General features: G+C 48.4%; 1 protein-coding gene across 6 annotated transcripts in view; it reads right to left on the bottom strand.

Moving 5' to 3' along the window:
• The window catches only part of LOC105493915 (OTU deubiquitinase 5), a 35,408-nt gene that overhangs the window by 8,600 nt on the left and 13,608 nt on the right, over positions 1–13,200 (bottom strand). For 3 of the 6 annotated variants that reach the window (XM_071088497.1, XM_071088499.1, XM_071088498.1), the window contains exons 2-5: positions 13,067–13,160; positions 3,876–3,940; positions 3,615–3,786; positions 3,383–3,531 (exon numbers count right to left, since the gene is read on the bottom strand). In XM_071088497.1, coding sequence (XP_070944598.1) covers positions 3,383–3,531; positions 3,615–3,786; positions 3,876–3,940; positions 13,067–13,160 — 480 coding nt within the window. The remainder of the gene's footprint in view (positions 1–3,382; positions 3,532–3,614; positions 3,787–3,875; positions 3,941–13,066; positions 13,161–13,200) is intronic. The other 3 variants (XM_071088500.1, XM_071088501.1, XM_071088502.1) reach the window with 1 other exon arrangement.

Here is a 13,200-nt window from a genome sequence, read left to right as displayed (position 1 = left end):
ACAGATCCTCCTTGAAGAATTCCAAATAATCTATGCAGATACTCTACCCTTAAGGGGATGGGGCATAACCATTTCTTAGGTGTGGGCTGCACAGAGTGACTTCCTTCCACACAGTACAGTATGGAAAAGGTGGGAAAGAGTAACCTTAAGTGGAGAAATCTAACAAACACTACTTCTGCCAGCTGATCAAGGGTAACACCAACGGGCATAAATGACACTCATTGTATACACCCTTGAAATGATGTAATGAGAATGGCACTTTACCTCTGTGATCTTCTTCCCTAAGTCCCACAACCCTAGTTTAAACATGAGAAAAAGTTCAAAAGAGATGTTTCCTACAAAATATTTGATCAGTACTCCTTAAAAAACCATCAAGGTCATCAAAACAAAACTGAAACTGTCAAAGATAAAGGGGCCTAAGGAGGCATGCAGACTTCGTTTAATAGTAACGTATTAGGCTGGGCACAGTGGCTCACGCCTGTAATCCCAGCACTTCGGAAGGCTGAGATGGTTGGATCACCTGAGGTCAGGAGTTCCAGACCAGCCTGGCCAATGTGGTGAAACCCTGTCTCTACTAAAAACAGAAAAATTAGCCAGGTGTGGTGGTGGGCACCTGTAATCCCAGCTACTCAGGAGGCTAAGGCAGAAGAACTGCTTGAACCCAGAAGGCGGAGGTTGCAGTGAGCCGAGATCATGTCACTGCACTCCAGCCTGGGCAACAGAGCAAAACTCTGTCTTTAAAAAAAAAAAGTATTAACATTGGTTCGCACATCGTAACAAATGTACCATAATCATCTGAGCTGTTAATAATACCAGAACTGGATGCGGTGGCTCACGCCTGTAATCCCAGCATTTTGGGAGGCTGAGACGGGTGGATCACCTGAGGTCAAGAGTTCGAGACCAGCCTTCAACATGGTGAAACCCTGTCTCTACTAAAAATACAAAAATTAGCTGGGTGTGGTGGCAGATGCCTGTAATCCCAGCTACTTGGGAGGCTGAGGCAAGAGAATCGCTTGAATCTGGGAGGCAGAGGTTACAATGAGCCAAGATTGCGCCATTGCACTCCAGTCTGAGTGACAAGAGCGAAACTTCGTCTCAAAAAAAAGGTAATAATAATAATAATAGTAGAACTGTGTTTGGGAAGAGGAGGATATGTGGGAATTCTGTATTATCTCCTCAATTGTTCTGTAATTCTAAAACTGCTCTAAACAATTAAGTCTATTAAATACAAAAACTTAAAACATTCATTTTATTTTTTCTTTCAGACAGAGTCTCGCTGTCGCCCAGGCTGGAGTGCAGGGTTCGTGAAATCTCAGCTCACTGCAACCTCTGCCTCCTAGGTTCAAGTAATTCTCCTGCCTCAGCCTCCCAAGTAGCTCAGATTATAGGCGTGTGCCACCATGCCCTGCTAATTCTTTTTTGTATTTTTAGTAGAAACAGGGTTTCACCATGTTTGCCAGGCTGGTCTCAAACTCCTGACCTCAGGTGATCCTCCCACCTCAGCCTCCCAAAGTGTTGGGATTACAGGAGTGAGCCACTGCGCCTGGCCAAAACACTGACATTTTTGAAGAAAAAGAGGAAGCTGGGTGCAGTGGCTCATGCCTGTAATTCCAGCACTTTGGGAGGCCGAGGCGGGAGGATCACTTAAGCCCAAGAGTTCAAGACCAGCCTCGGCAATATACTGAGATCTTGTCTCTACAAAAAAATTTTTTTTCATTTTTTTTTACAAAAAATTTTTTTAAAACACTGGCCAAGCATGGTGGCGAGTGCCTGTAGTCTCCCAGCTACTCGGGAGGCTAAGGTGAGAGGCTTGCTTGAGCCTGGGAAGTGGAGGCTAGCTACAGTGAGCCTAGATTGCCCCACTGCACTCCAGCCTGGGTGACAGAGTGAGACCTTGTCTCCCCACCCGCCCACCAAAAAAAAAAAATGAGCCATTAAACCAGGACAAGTCACAGATGAATCTTAAATGCATAGTGTTAAGTGAAAAAAGCCAGTCTGAAAAAGCTACATACTGTACATTTCCAATTATATGACATTCTAGAAAAGGCAAAACGAGAGTCAGTAAACAGATTGAAAACAAAAACAAAAAAATTCTGAGAAACTGTCACAGCCAAGAGGAGATAAAGGGGACACAACAACTAAATATAATATGGCATCCTGGATGGGATCCTGGAACAGATAAAGGTCATTAGGGAAAAACTGAGGTAATCTGAGTCAAGTATGGTCTTTAGTTAATAATATATCGATATTAGCTCATTAACTATGACAAATGTACTATGTTAATACATTAATCATAGTGAGGCACATGGGAACTCTGTAATATCTTTGCAACTTTTTTTTTTTTGAGAGAGTCTCATTCTGTCGCCCAAGCTGGAGTACAGTGGCACAATCTCAGATCACTGCAACCTCCGCCTCCCAGGTTCAAGCGATTCTCCTGCCTCAGCCTCCTGAGTAGCTGGGATTACAGGCACCCGCTGCCATGCCCAGCTAATTTTTATATTTTTAGTAGAGACAGGGTTTCACCATGTGAGCCAGGCTGGTCTTGAACCCCTGACCTCAGGTGACCTACCGGCCTCGGCCTCCCAAACTGCTGGGATTACAGGCGTGAGCCACCGGGCCCAGCCACTTTGCAGTAATTCTGTAAATCTAAAGCTGCTCTAAAATTAAGTTTATTTAAAAACAAAACAAAAAAGAACTATGTTGGAGGGTGTGTTGGTGTTAGGGTATGTGTTTCCGAAAATGAAGCAGGAGTACTTTGTGTTTGTAGAAGTGAAACCTGAATAGAAGATACCAAAATCCTCAGCAGATGACTATGACAGAGAGGGGAGAGGGGAGAGAGAGAAAGAAATGAGAATCTATCAGTGTGTGCTGGGAAAATGCACTGCCACCTTCTGAACACCTACTAGGCCCCAGGCCCAGTGGGAGGTGCTTTCTGTATCAGCCAAGCTGCCAGCCTGGAATACTTAATAGAATCTGCCTAGATTACACAGCCAGTGAGTGGTGGGGCCAGGCCTGTACCCCATGTCTCTGTGACCATGGCTGTCTGTAACCACTATGATCCTGGGAGAAAGATACATGCCAAGATGCCTAGAGCAGACCCTGGCTCACTGCTCCCAAATAGGACTCCATATCCTAAAATGCCAGACCTCAATGGGCACAAAAGATAGGTGAGCCAACTCAGATGGGCAAATCAAGACCAAAGAACAAGCCCTGAGAGATCACCTTGAGTAACTCCCTATATTTTTTTTTTATAAGGGTGAGACCTCAGGGGAGACCCAGAGAGGAGACAGGATAGTTTTGTGAGTTAGGGGCAAAACAGACTCCAACAGAGGTTTCTGACCTCTATATCCAGCAGCCATTCTGGGCATAGGGACCTACTCACCCCTGGTTTGAATGATGGCAGGCCCAGCCCCACACCAATGGTGGCCTTGTTAGGATTCACCACTGAATTATAGTGGATATTCCGATGGTAGCTGACACGAATGGGTTCGTCCTCGTTTTGATGTATCCCATGGAATGTGTTGATGGGTTCTGCAGAGAAAGAGAAGGAGGGAGCATCCACAGCAGGCCAGGTAGGGCAGGCTCGAACGAGGTGCCATCAGTCCCTCACCTACCCACTGCAGAAGTACCTGTGCTGTACTGGTACACCTCCACAGGACGGTTGTACATCTCTGCCATGGCCTGCATCTCAATGTGGTTGCCATGGCAATTGTTTTTTCGCTTCCGGTTAATGTAGGTGGTAAAGTCCTCTGTGACATAGTTGGAGAAGTAGTCGGCATTCTTCATCTACAGAATAGATTGGAAGGTTAAGGTCTGTGTGGAGAAGAAATCCTCCCACCCTGCCCCTCCCCAAAAGGCCTCCCCCATTTTCTCACCAGATAGTCCATGCAATGCTTTCGCACAACCTCATGCATGTCCTGGTCTCCATACACCTGGTCAGCTGTGGGGGCAGAAGAAAGCAGCGGCTAGGTCAGAGATGCCAGAGAAGAGCTCTGAATCACAGAACATCCTTTGGGGAGGAGGAGCTGGGGGACCAGGGAAATTCCCTTTTCTACCCCAAGGCCTGGAGAGTTCTTGCCCTTGTAGGCTAGAACGGGGTCATGGAAAAATAAGGCAGGCAGGGCCAGACTTGAAGAACAAGAGAGTGCAGGTGAGAGGAACACAGCCACAAGCCTCTTGGGCAGATGACTTTATCTAGGGTACACGTGGCCACTCGAAGAAATCAACAACATTCTAAGTTCCATAGGTTGGCCTCAAAAGCTATTGATTCCCATACCACCTCTTCACTTTCCACATGAGGAAACTGAGGTTCAGGAGGAGTTTGTGGTTTGTCCAAGATCACAAAGAGTCAGTCTGTGACAGAGACAACTCTGAATTCAGTTTTCCTGACTCCCATGAGCCAACACAGCCTTTGTAGGTTGAAAAAAAAAAGGAACAAAGACAAAAAAAGAAAAACAGAAAAAAAAAAGGGGGGGGGGCCTCCAAGCCCAGTTCTGCCAGATACTAGAGAGCTGAGTGACCAGAGGCAAGTGACCCAAGTGTTCTGAGCTTCATATATCTCATCTGTAAAATAGGAACAAGAGGGATAACAGGCCAGGCATGGTGGCTCACGCCTGTAATCCGAGCACTTTGGGAGGCCGAGGCAGGCAGATCACTTGAGGTCAGGAGTTCAAGACCAGCCTGGCCAACATAGTGAAATCCCGTCTCTACCAAAAATACAAAAATTAGCCGGGCATGGTGGCAGGCGCCTGTAATCCCAGCTACTTGGGAGAATCGCTTGACCCCGGAGGCAGAGGTTGCAGTGAGCTGAGACTATGCCACTGCACTCCAGCCTGGGCAACAGAGTGAGACTCTGTCTCCAAAAAAAAAAAAAAAAAAAGAGGGATAACCACATGGCAGGCCTTAATGGTGGGGATTAAATGAGATAATGGGTATAAAATAACTACCACTGGGCTTGGGACAGAGTAGCCACACAGTAAATCGGAATTCCTTCCTCCATAGGGAGGCCTGAATGTGGGGTACTGTGAAGGTGACAGAGGTGAGTAAAATCCTGCCCCTACCTTCGGGGAGCACACAGTCTAGTAAAAGAGATAAGACACACATGCAACTAACTTTAGCTTAACTCAGGATGGGCAGCCTGTGGCCCGAATAGTCCAGGCGTCGTGAGATTTGGTCAAACTAAGGCGAGAAGGAAACACACTCCCTCTGCTTCGCTTGAGGATCTTCACACATGCCGTTCCTTCTCTTCAGGACGCTCCTTCCATCCTCGTCAGCTGCCTACTTCTCAAACACCAATGTGTTCTTTATTTATTTATTTATTTGAGACAAGGTCTCGCTCTATCGCCCAGGCTGGAGTGCAGTGGCGCGATCATTGTTCACTGCAGCCTTGACCTCCTGGGCTCAAGCGATCCTCTCGCCTCAGACTCCCAAAATGCCTGGATTACAGGTGTGAGCCACCGCGCCTGGCCCAACATGTTCTTTAATACAGTTCCCCACTACCCAGGACACCTCTATCACCAGATTTATCAAAGGTGTGCATAGACTTCTGCCCGACTGCACTGGGCTCCCACTGAAGGCAAAGGGCAGTTCACACCAAAGTCCACCCCCAGCTCAGGGCCCGATACAGCAAAGGAAATCAGGAAAAGTTTATTGAGCAAATGGATAGGCTGGGTAAGCCAGAGAGCTCTTCTCCCTGTGAAATTAAAGTGGGCCTGAAGATCATGCAAGTCTGATTTCCACTGGTTTAGGGAATTTCCCTTTGTTTCCCCAGAGGACCACTGCTCTGATGGGATCTCCCTAGGGCACTGGGCTAGGGTCAGGTCACACAGGAACACTCCCGAGTTCTTCCCTGTCAGTCTACCTCTCTGAAGAACTGTCAGAAGAACGCCTTCCCTGCCTTCCCCTTCCTACTCTGGAGGGCTCTGTGAGAAAGGCTACTCTGAGATAGAAAATAGGGCCCATGTTTGCCTCCTGTCCTCTTGGAGGTGAAGAGACCTGAAGGGTAAGGGGGTGTGGAGGTTGTGAAGGCGGGAAGGGGGTAGCCCCTTCACCAATGTAAACAAGGATGTGGGTTCTGCGGCCACACTCTCCCCCGCCCTCCCCAGCGGCATTTCCAGCAAGTCACATGTCCTGCGCACAGGCTGGGGGCCCCCTGCTGCTGCCTTTCTTAGAAGCCAGGACCACAAAGCCCGCACAGTGAGCTGCTTGAGGAGCTATTTCTGTAGGCTGAGCTTGGGGTACTGGGAGGCGGTGCTGTTGGCAGCTGCAGTAAACAGGAACAAAGATGAGCGTGAAGGGGTTAAATAGGGGTTGGTTGGCCAGGCTCAGAGAGATAGGCTGAGGTGATGGAGAAAGCCCATCTCCTATGGAAAGGTCAATTGTCATTTCCAGGCCTGGGAGTTCTATCTTCAAGAGCTAGATGCCAGATGCAGGAAAATGGGGGAAAGAGAGGAGACCATGGAACAGGGAAGGGATCTGGGGGAAAACCCCCTGAGGGTCCCATTTCTCTGCTACTGACCCCTTTGGCCTGGCAGAAAGGCTCTGCTGCCTCCTAGCTGTGTGGCAATGGATAAAGCCTTTAACCTCTCTAAGCTGAAATGTCCTCGTGCATAAGGTAGAGACAGTAACTCCTCTTCCATTTGCTGGGTGTTGTCAAAACTACACAGGAGGTTTGCCAAGCACCTAAGGCACAGTAGGTGGTCAAGAAACAAGAACATCATTTGTCATGACGACAATGATTCCTTCATATTGCTAGTTACCCACAAGTCAGCCAGAATGTTGCCATAACCACTTATGAAGCCCTTCCTCATTTCTGTTGCAATTGCTCAGTCAGAGGAAAGCCCCAAATGCAGACCTAGGATGCATGTCCTCTCCTGGCTCTCTACCTTTAGTGAAACCAAAGGTCCACAAGTCTACCTCTAGGCCCTTAGTTCTAACAAAACTTCAGCAGTTAAATTAATATCAAGTTAACAATACAGGCTTCATAAAACAGGGTCCTAAACTATGGACAAGTTATGACACTTCTTTCCTTATCTGTAAAATGTAAAATACCACCTTCTCTCCTCAATCCTACGACACCACTGATAGGTGATACGGTATAACATGTACCTAATCACAGCTTTTGGTGGGGAAATATATCACACTGATTATAAGGTATATCCTAAGTGTGGAATCATTAATGTGGAAGAAAATATACATCTCCAAATCAAGGAAAACAGCAATAGTAGGACCCCAACAAGGGAGAATAGGATTTCTCCAATAACATAAGGCAGGAAAAGCATCTAAGCACAGAGCTAAACACATAGGAAGTAGTCAACAAGAATTCATTTTTGGCCAGGTGTGGAGGCTCACACCTGTAATCCCAGCAATTTGGGAGGCCAAGGCAGGTGGATCACCTGAGGTCAGGAGTTTGAGACCAGCCTAGACAACATGGTGAAATCCCATCTCTACTAAAAATACAAAAAATTAGCCAGGCGTGGTGGCAGACGCCTGTAATCCCAGCTATTTGGGAGGCTGAGGCTGAAGAATCACTTGAACCCGGGAGGTGGAGGTTGCAATAAGCCAAGATCACACCACTGCACTACAGCCTAGGCAACAAGAGCGAAACTGTCTCAAAAAAAAAAAAAAATTCGTTTTTCTGACTTTCCTAGCTCCACCTCTGTCCTCCAGAAAGCCCTCCTCTTCCCAGAAGGCTGGCACACAGGGCTGGGGGCAAGGCATGACTTCCCTGTGGAGGGGTCTGAGGTTGGGGGGATGACCTGCAGAGGTAGGGGAATTCAGAGAACTTGTTTTGATAGAAACTGAAACTTCTCCTGCTGACGCTGCACTTGTGGGCAATCTGCACCTGTTCTCCCTTCCCAAAGGCCAGCTGGAAGGGGGTCCCCCACCATTCTGCCTCTGTTCCCATCTCCAACTGGGCTCAGAAATCCTCAGTAAAATACTACAATTGGTCCCATACCAAAGACTTTTCACACTCCAACTCATTCTACCCTTACAAAAACACTCTTACTTTACCCAGGAGACACAGAAATGTGGCAAAGCTGGCCTGGGATCACACGTTTAGCGGGGTGAAGGGGAGGCCAGGCTCTCAAAGGGTAACTGCTGGCCCCAGCTGATATTACCACCCTCACCCCAATCTAGCCACCATCTTACTCGCCTTACTCCCTGGGGCAGGACCTGATCTTGTGTGCCTCAGTTTCCACACCAGCACAAGCAGGAATCAGCTAGAACTCAGGAAAGGCATGGGAGTGGGCAGAGATTATAGATATCAGGGGCTGTATCTCTCCCTAGGGCCACAGAGGCCAACATGAACATTACCGTCCCCATACACACCCTACTTCTTTCCTTTTTCTGGACACACAGAGACACCAGTGTAGAAATGCACATGTGTATACACATACAGCAGAGCCTGCCAAAGATGCTCCCTGAGGTCAAATGCTCACCCAATAAATCCCACAACAGAGAACTATCACATTCAATGAGTAGATGCCCCTGCCACTTCAGGAAAGACTGAAGATAAGAGGCTCTACAAACTGAGGAAACCCCTACCCCACCAACCTCCTTCCTAGCCTCTGGCAGGGTAGGTGGAGGGCAGGGAAAATAACCAAGAGCTCTAACAGACTAGCCTCAACCTCTCTCCTCTGCTGCCTGGGAGAAGTCCTCATGTAACTAATGTAATGTAACCAATAATGTACCCAGATTTATGTTAAGAAGCAAGACATGAGAGCCTGGATTATCTTCCTATAGGGTTCTACCATTTGCTTTAGAGACATCTGAGAACCGCCTACTCCCCAGGTAGCTGCCTGCCTGCCAGAAGAGCCACAGCAAGTTCCGCTAAGGGCAAAAAAGGAAGCTAGGTGTCTACAGGGAACCTAAAAACAAACCACACAAATGTGTGTACACACAGCTGCAGAGGGAGACAGGGACCTGGTCTGCTCCCCACTACCATCCTGGTCCAGTGGAACCCTGGCCCCACTGAGAACAAATCTCCTGAGGAGATAAGCCAGGACAAAGGTCTCACTTGTCTGTCAAGCAGCCGTGGTGTGACCTGGTCTGTGGTCCCAACTACCCCAACTAGCATACCCTCAGTGGGAGAGACAGAAGAACTCATCCCCCTGGAGAGTCTGGTTCCTGAGATGTGTGCTCCTCTGCTCAAGGATTCCCACTGCAAGGATGAGAAACCTGAAGGATACAAGGGAGATACAAGGAAGCTGGTGTACAGGAAATGGCCCACGGGAATCTTCTTCTTTCTGAGGCCTGGTTCAACCTCAAATACCAATGTTCTGACACTGGTTGTATGACCTAGACAGGGTAGGGTCTTGGCTTTCTCTTGAGGCCTCAGTTTCCCCATTTATAAAACAATCAAAATTGACCTCAGATCCACCCCTCCTAGTGCTGATGGTCCATGTTCCAAGACCAAAAGGCACAGAAGAGTGGGCCTAGCCAATGTTTCTGGGCCTCATCATGGTAACATGCACAGCCCTTGCCACTCCCCCATGGCCCATGTAGAAACAACCATGTGGCCTCCACTCTGCCCACAGAAACTAGCACCAGGACCCTGGTCAGGGTTAGAGGTTTCTGCTGAGTCAAAGCCACATGGAGAGAGGGAGCAAGGGAGAGATGCAGAGTCACATTTCCAGGAGGAGGTTATCTGAGCGTAACAGGGACAGGGTGGGCCACAGGATACCTCTGAGGCTCAGGTTCCCACCTCCCCTCCACCCAAGCCTTCACTGATGCTCATGAATCCCCAATAAGAGGAGGTGGGAGAGAACTGAGTGCAAGCAACGGATATTGGTTCACTCAGGGGAACCAATGGCAGGCAGGCAGCTACCTGGGGAGTAGGCAATTCTCAGAAGTCTCTAAAGCAAATGGTAGGACCCTATAGGAAGATAATCCAGGGGAACAGAAGGCAGAAACCCACTTGCCTCAAGAGGCCCAACAACAGAGGGCCATGTGCTCCTACTTGGAGGAGGTAAGGTCCAGAGATGTCAAGGAACACAGTCAAGGTCATCCAGCCAGTTGACAACCAAGCTAAGAAGCTAAGGATCCTAGGATCATAAAAAGAATGTGTCCTGGTCAGGTGCGGTGGCTCACGCCTATAATCCCAACACTTTGGGAGGCCAAGGCGGGTGGATCACAAGGTCAGGAGCTCGAGACCAGCCTGACCAACATGGTGAAACGCCATCTCTACTAAAAAACACAAAAATTAACCAGGTGTGGTGGTGCACGCCTGTAATCCCAGCTACTCAGGAGGCTGAGGCAGAAGAATCGCTTGAACCCGGGAGGCAGAGGTTGCAGTGAGCCGAGATCACGCCACTGCACTCCAGCCTGGGCGACAGAGGGAGACTCCATCTCAAAAAAAAAAAAAAAAAAAAAAAAAGAATGTGGGTTCTTTGGACACCTCTAGGTTCCCAGGCCAGTTCTGGCTAATGGCCCTGAGCATGTCATTCCCCTTTCTATGCTTCAATCTTTTCACCTGTCTCATGGGATAATGATCCAAGTTTTGCAAGTGAGCCTGAAGCACCCAGCTGAATGTCTAGCACAAAGCAGGGGTCAAGGAAACAGTGCCCTCTATGTTTGCAACCCCCCCCTCCAACTCCAACTCTCTGCTCCATGTTCCTTCCACTATTCAACACATGACAGGAAGTCAGCCTGTAGGGCTTCACACTACAGCCTAAGCTGACTGCCATCTGTCCCCATCCAGGCGAGGCTGGAAACTGGGGGGGGGGGGGGGGGGGCGGGGTGCCGGGCAGCAAAAAACCCAGGGACAAAGTCCCCTTCCCAGGCACATGTATTTATGCACTCTGCACCAAGGAAACCTCCAGATAAGGTCTAGAGACCAGGGGCCATGTACTTCGGGGGAGAGGCCACAGGACCTCTGAGGTTTTACAGAGAAAAGCCAAAGGCAGCCCAGTCAGGGGAAATGTGTAGCCATAGTCCCGATAAGGAAAGGCCTTCAACCTGCTGTGGTCAGCTCTTCCTGTAAGTAGAGGCCCCTTATACTGAAGGCCCCAGTGGGAGGAAGGGTCGGGAGTATTTGGGGAGAAGAGCTAGATACACAGATACACACACACACACACAAATACTGCTCTTGATACGAGTTACTACAACAAGCCAAGTAGCCCCAAGAGTCGGGGGTATTTGGGGAGAACAGCTAGATACATACACATACACACACACACACACACACACACACACACACACACACACACACAGCTCTTGATATGAGTTACTACACAAGCCAGGTCCTTACTAGCCAGCCCCGAGGCTTACCCTCAATGACTGCCCAAGACTCAGATGCCTGCTGTACTCTCTGATCCTAACTCCACCAGCAACCCTGCTTACCCCACATCCAGCCTGAGGTCTGGACACAGGGCCTCGCACCTAACAGGCCCCCACCTATTCTTTCTTTGCCTTTCTTTTGTCCAAGATGCCCCGAAACCCAGCTCTTCCTCTGGGAAACATCCCAGGAAAAACACAAACTTGAGACAGAGGGGCAGGAGGGGTAAGTTTTTTCCCAGTCCAACAGAGCCCACTGCCTGAGCCTCGTCTGCTTGGCAGAAAAGAGAGGAGACCACTCACTCCACCCTTTCAACAAACACATGTGACTCTGAGGCACCACTGAAAACGGCATCTGGGTTTTACAAATGCTACTGTTCCATGAGGGTCTACTATATGTGTCAGGCACTAAAGGGATTTACCAAAGCAACTTCATTAAATCGTTAAAACATTAGGGTCTTTTAGCCCCATTTTATAGATGAGGAAACGGCCTCAGGAAAGAAGAGCTGCTTGCCTAAGGTCATACCAAGAATCAGGGGTGCAGCCAGGGATGGAGCCTGAAACACTCCAGCCCACCAGTAGATATGGGGGTTACCCACAGACAGAGAGAATAGCAGACCAAGAAGGAACTCAAAGAGGCATTGAGAATCAACACCATTTCACAGACGGTAAGACCAAGGCCAAGTGTCACAGCAGTTATGAGTCAGGGCCAGAACTAGAAGGTAGGTCTTCTGACTCCCAGCTCAAAGCTCCTATCAGAGGGCACTTTTCCTTGGTAGGTATCAGAGCACCAAAGGGAGGATCAGGGTCACATTACCAGCTTCCCCTTCACCCTAGCACAGGACCTCACAACTACTTGTGGGGTCACAGATTCAGAGCCAAAATGGCCTCAAAGATCCAGCTCAGACTGGATAACTGATGGTATTAAGGCATTATTAATTCTGTTAGGTGCAGTAATGGCATTTTGATTAAGTTAAAAAGAAAAGAGTAAGTCTGTATCTGTCAGAGAAACATACAGAAATATTTACGAATAAAATGATCCAATGTCGGGGTTTTGCTTTAAAAATACTCTTCTTTCAGGGGAGTGAGAAAGAGTGGGCGGGATAGTGATGAAACAAGGCTGGCCACGTGTTGACTATTTTGAAGCTGGATGATGGGTACATGAGGGTTCATCATTCTACTTTTATGTAAGTTGAAAAAAAAATTCTATGACATAAGAAATTTGTAAAGATCTAGTTTGGTAGCCCCCATATACACAGATTGAGGAACAGAGACCTGCAACACACCAGAGATGGGATCTGGGTATAAACCTAGGGGTCATACAGCCAGGGTGGCAGCAGTGTGCTATGGTTAAGAGCATGGGCCTCAGACTAATCTAACGCAGACACTGAATCCCAAGTCTACCACTTATTATTTTACTCCAGACAAGTCACCCACCATCTCGGAGCCACTTTTCTCATCTGACAAATGGAAGCAACAATAGTCCCTACACTCACCTAGCTCAGGGGGGAATCAAAGAGGTTTCCTGTAGCACCTGACAGACCAATGTGTCCCAAAGGATATTATTTTCTTTATCACTCTTCTTGCTGTTATTATTCATATTAATCTTGCACCACTACAACGTCTCAAGACCCACGGCTAGAGGTCAGATACCAACTTGAGGCTGGAGCCTGGAGTCCCTAAAAGATTAGCTAGCTCTGCCTCAACCCTGTCTCAGGGGCTATTCCTGGTAACTGGGACACAGCTTAGGGGCAGCCCTAGGCCCTTAAGGACTAAGGCAGAGACTCACCTACAGCCCGGAAGAGACAGGCGCCATCCTCCTTCATCTGCTTGATGATGAAGCCCTTCTTGTCTCGTAGGGCCTTTTCAAACCAATGCTCCTGCTGGAGGGAAGAGGTGGGGGTCAGCAACAGGGAAAACCTA

This window comes from Macaca nemestrina, chromosome X (assembly GCF_043159975.1).
Source record: "Macaca nemestrina isolate mMacNem1 chromosome X, mMacNem.hap1, whole genome shotgun sequence".
NCBI lineage: Eukaryota > Metazoa > Chordata > Mammalia > Primates > Cercopithecidae > Macaca > Macaca nemestrina.
The sequence above is the reverse complement of the archived record's forward strand: the minus strand, read 5'-3'. Positions and strand labels throughout refer to the sequence as shown.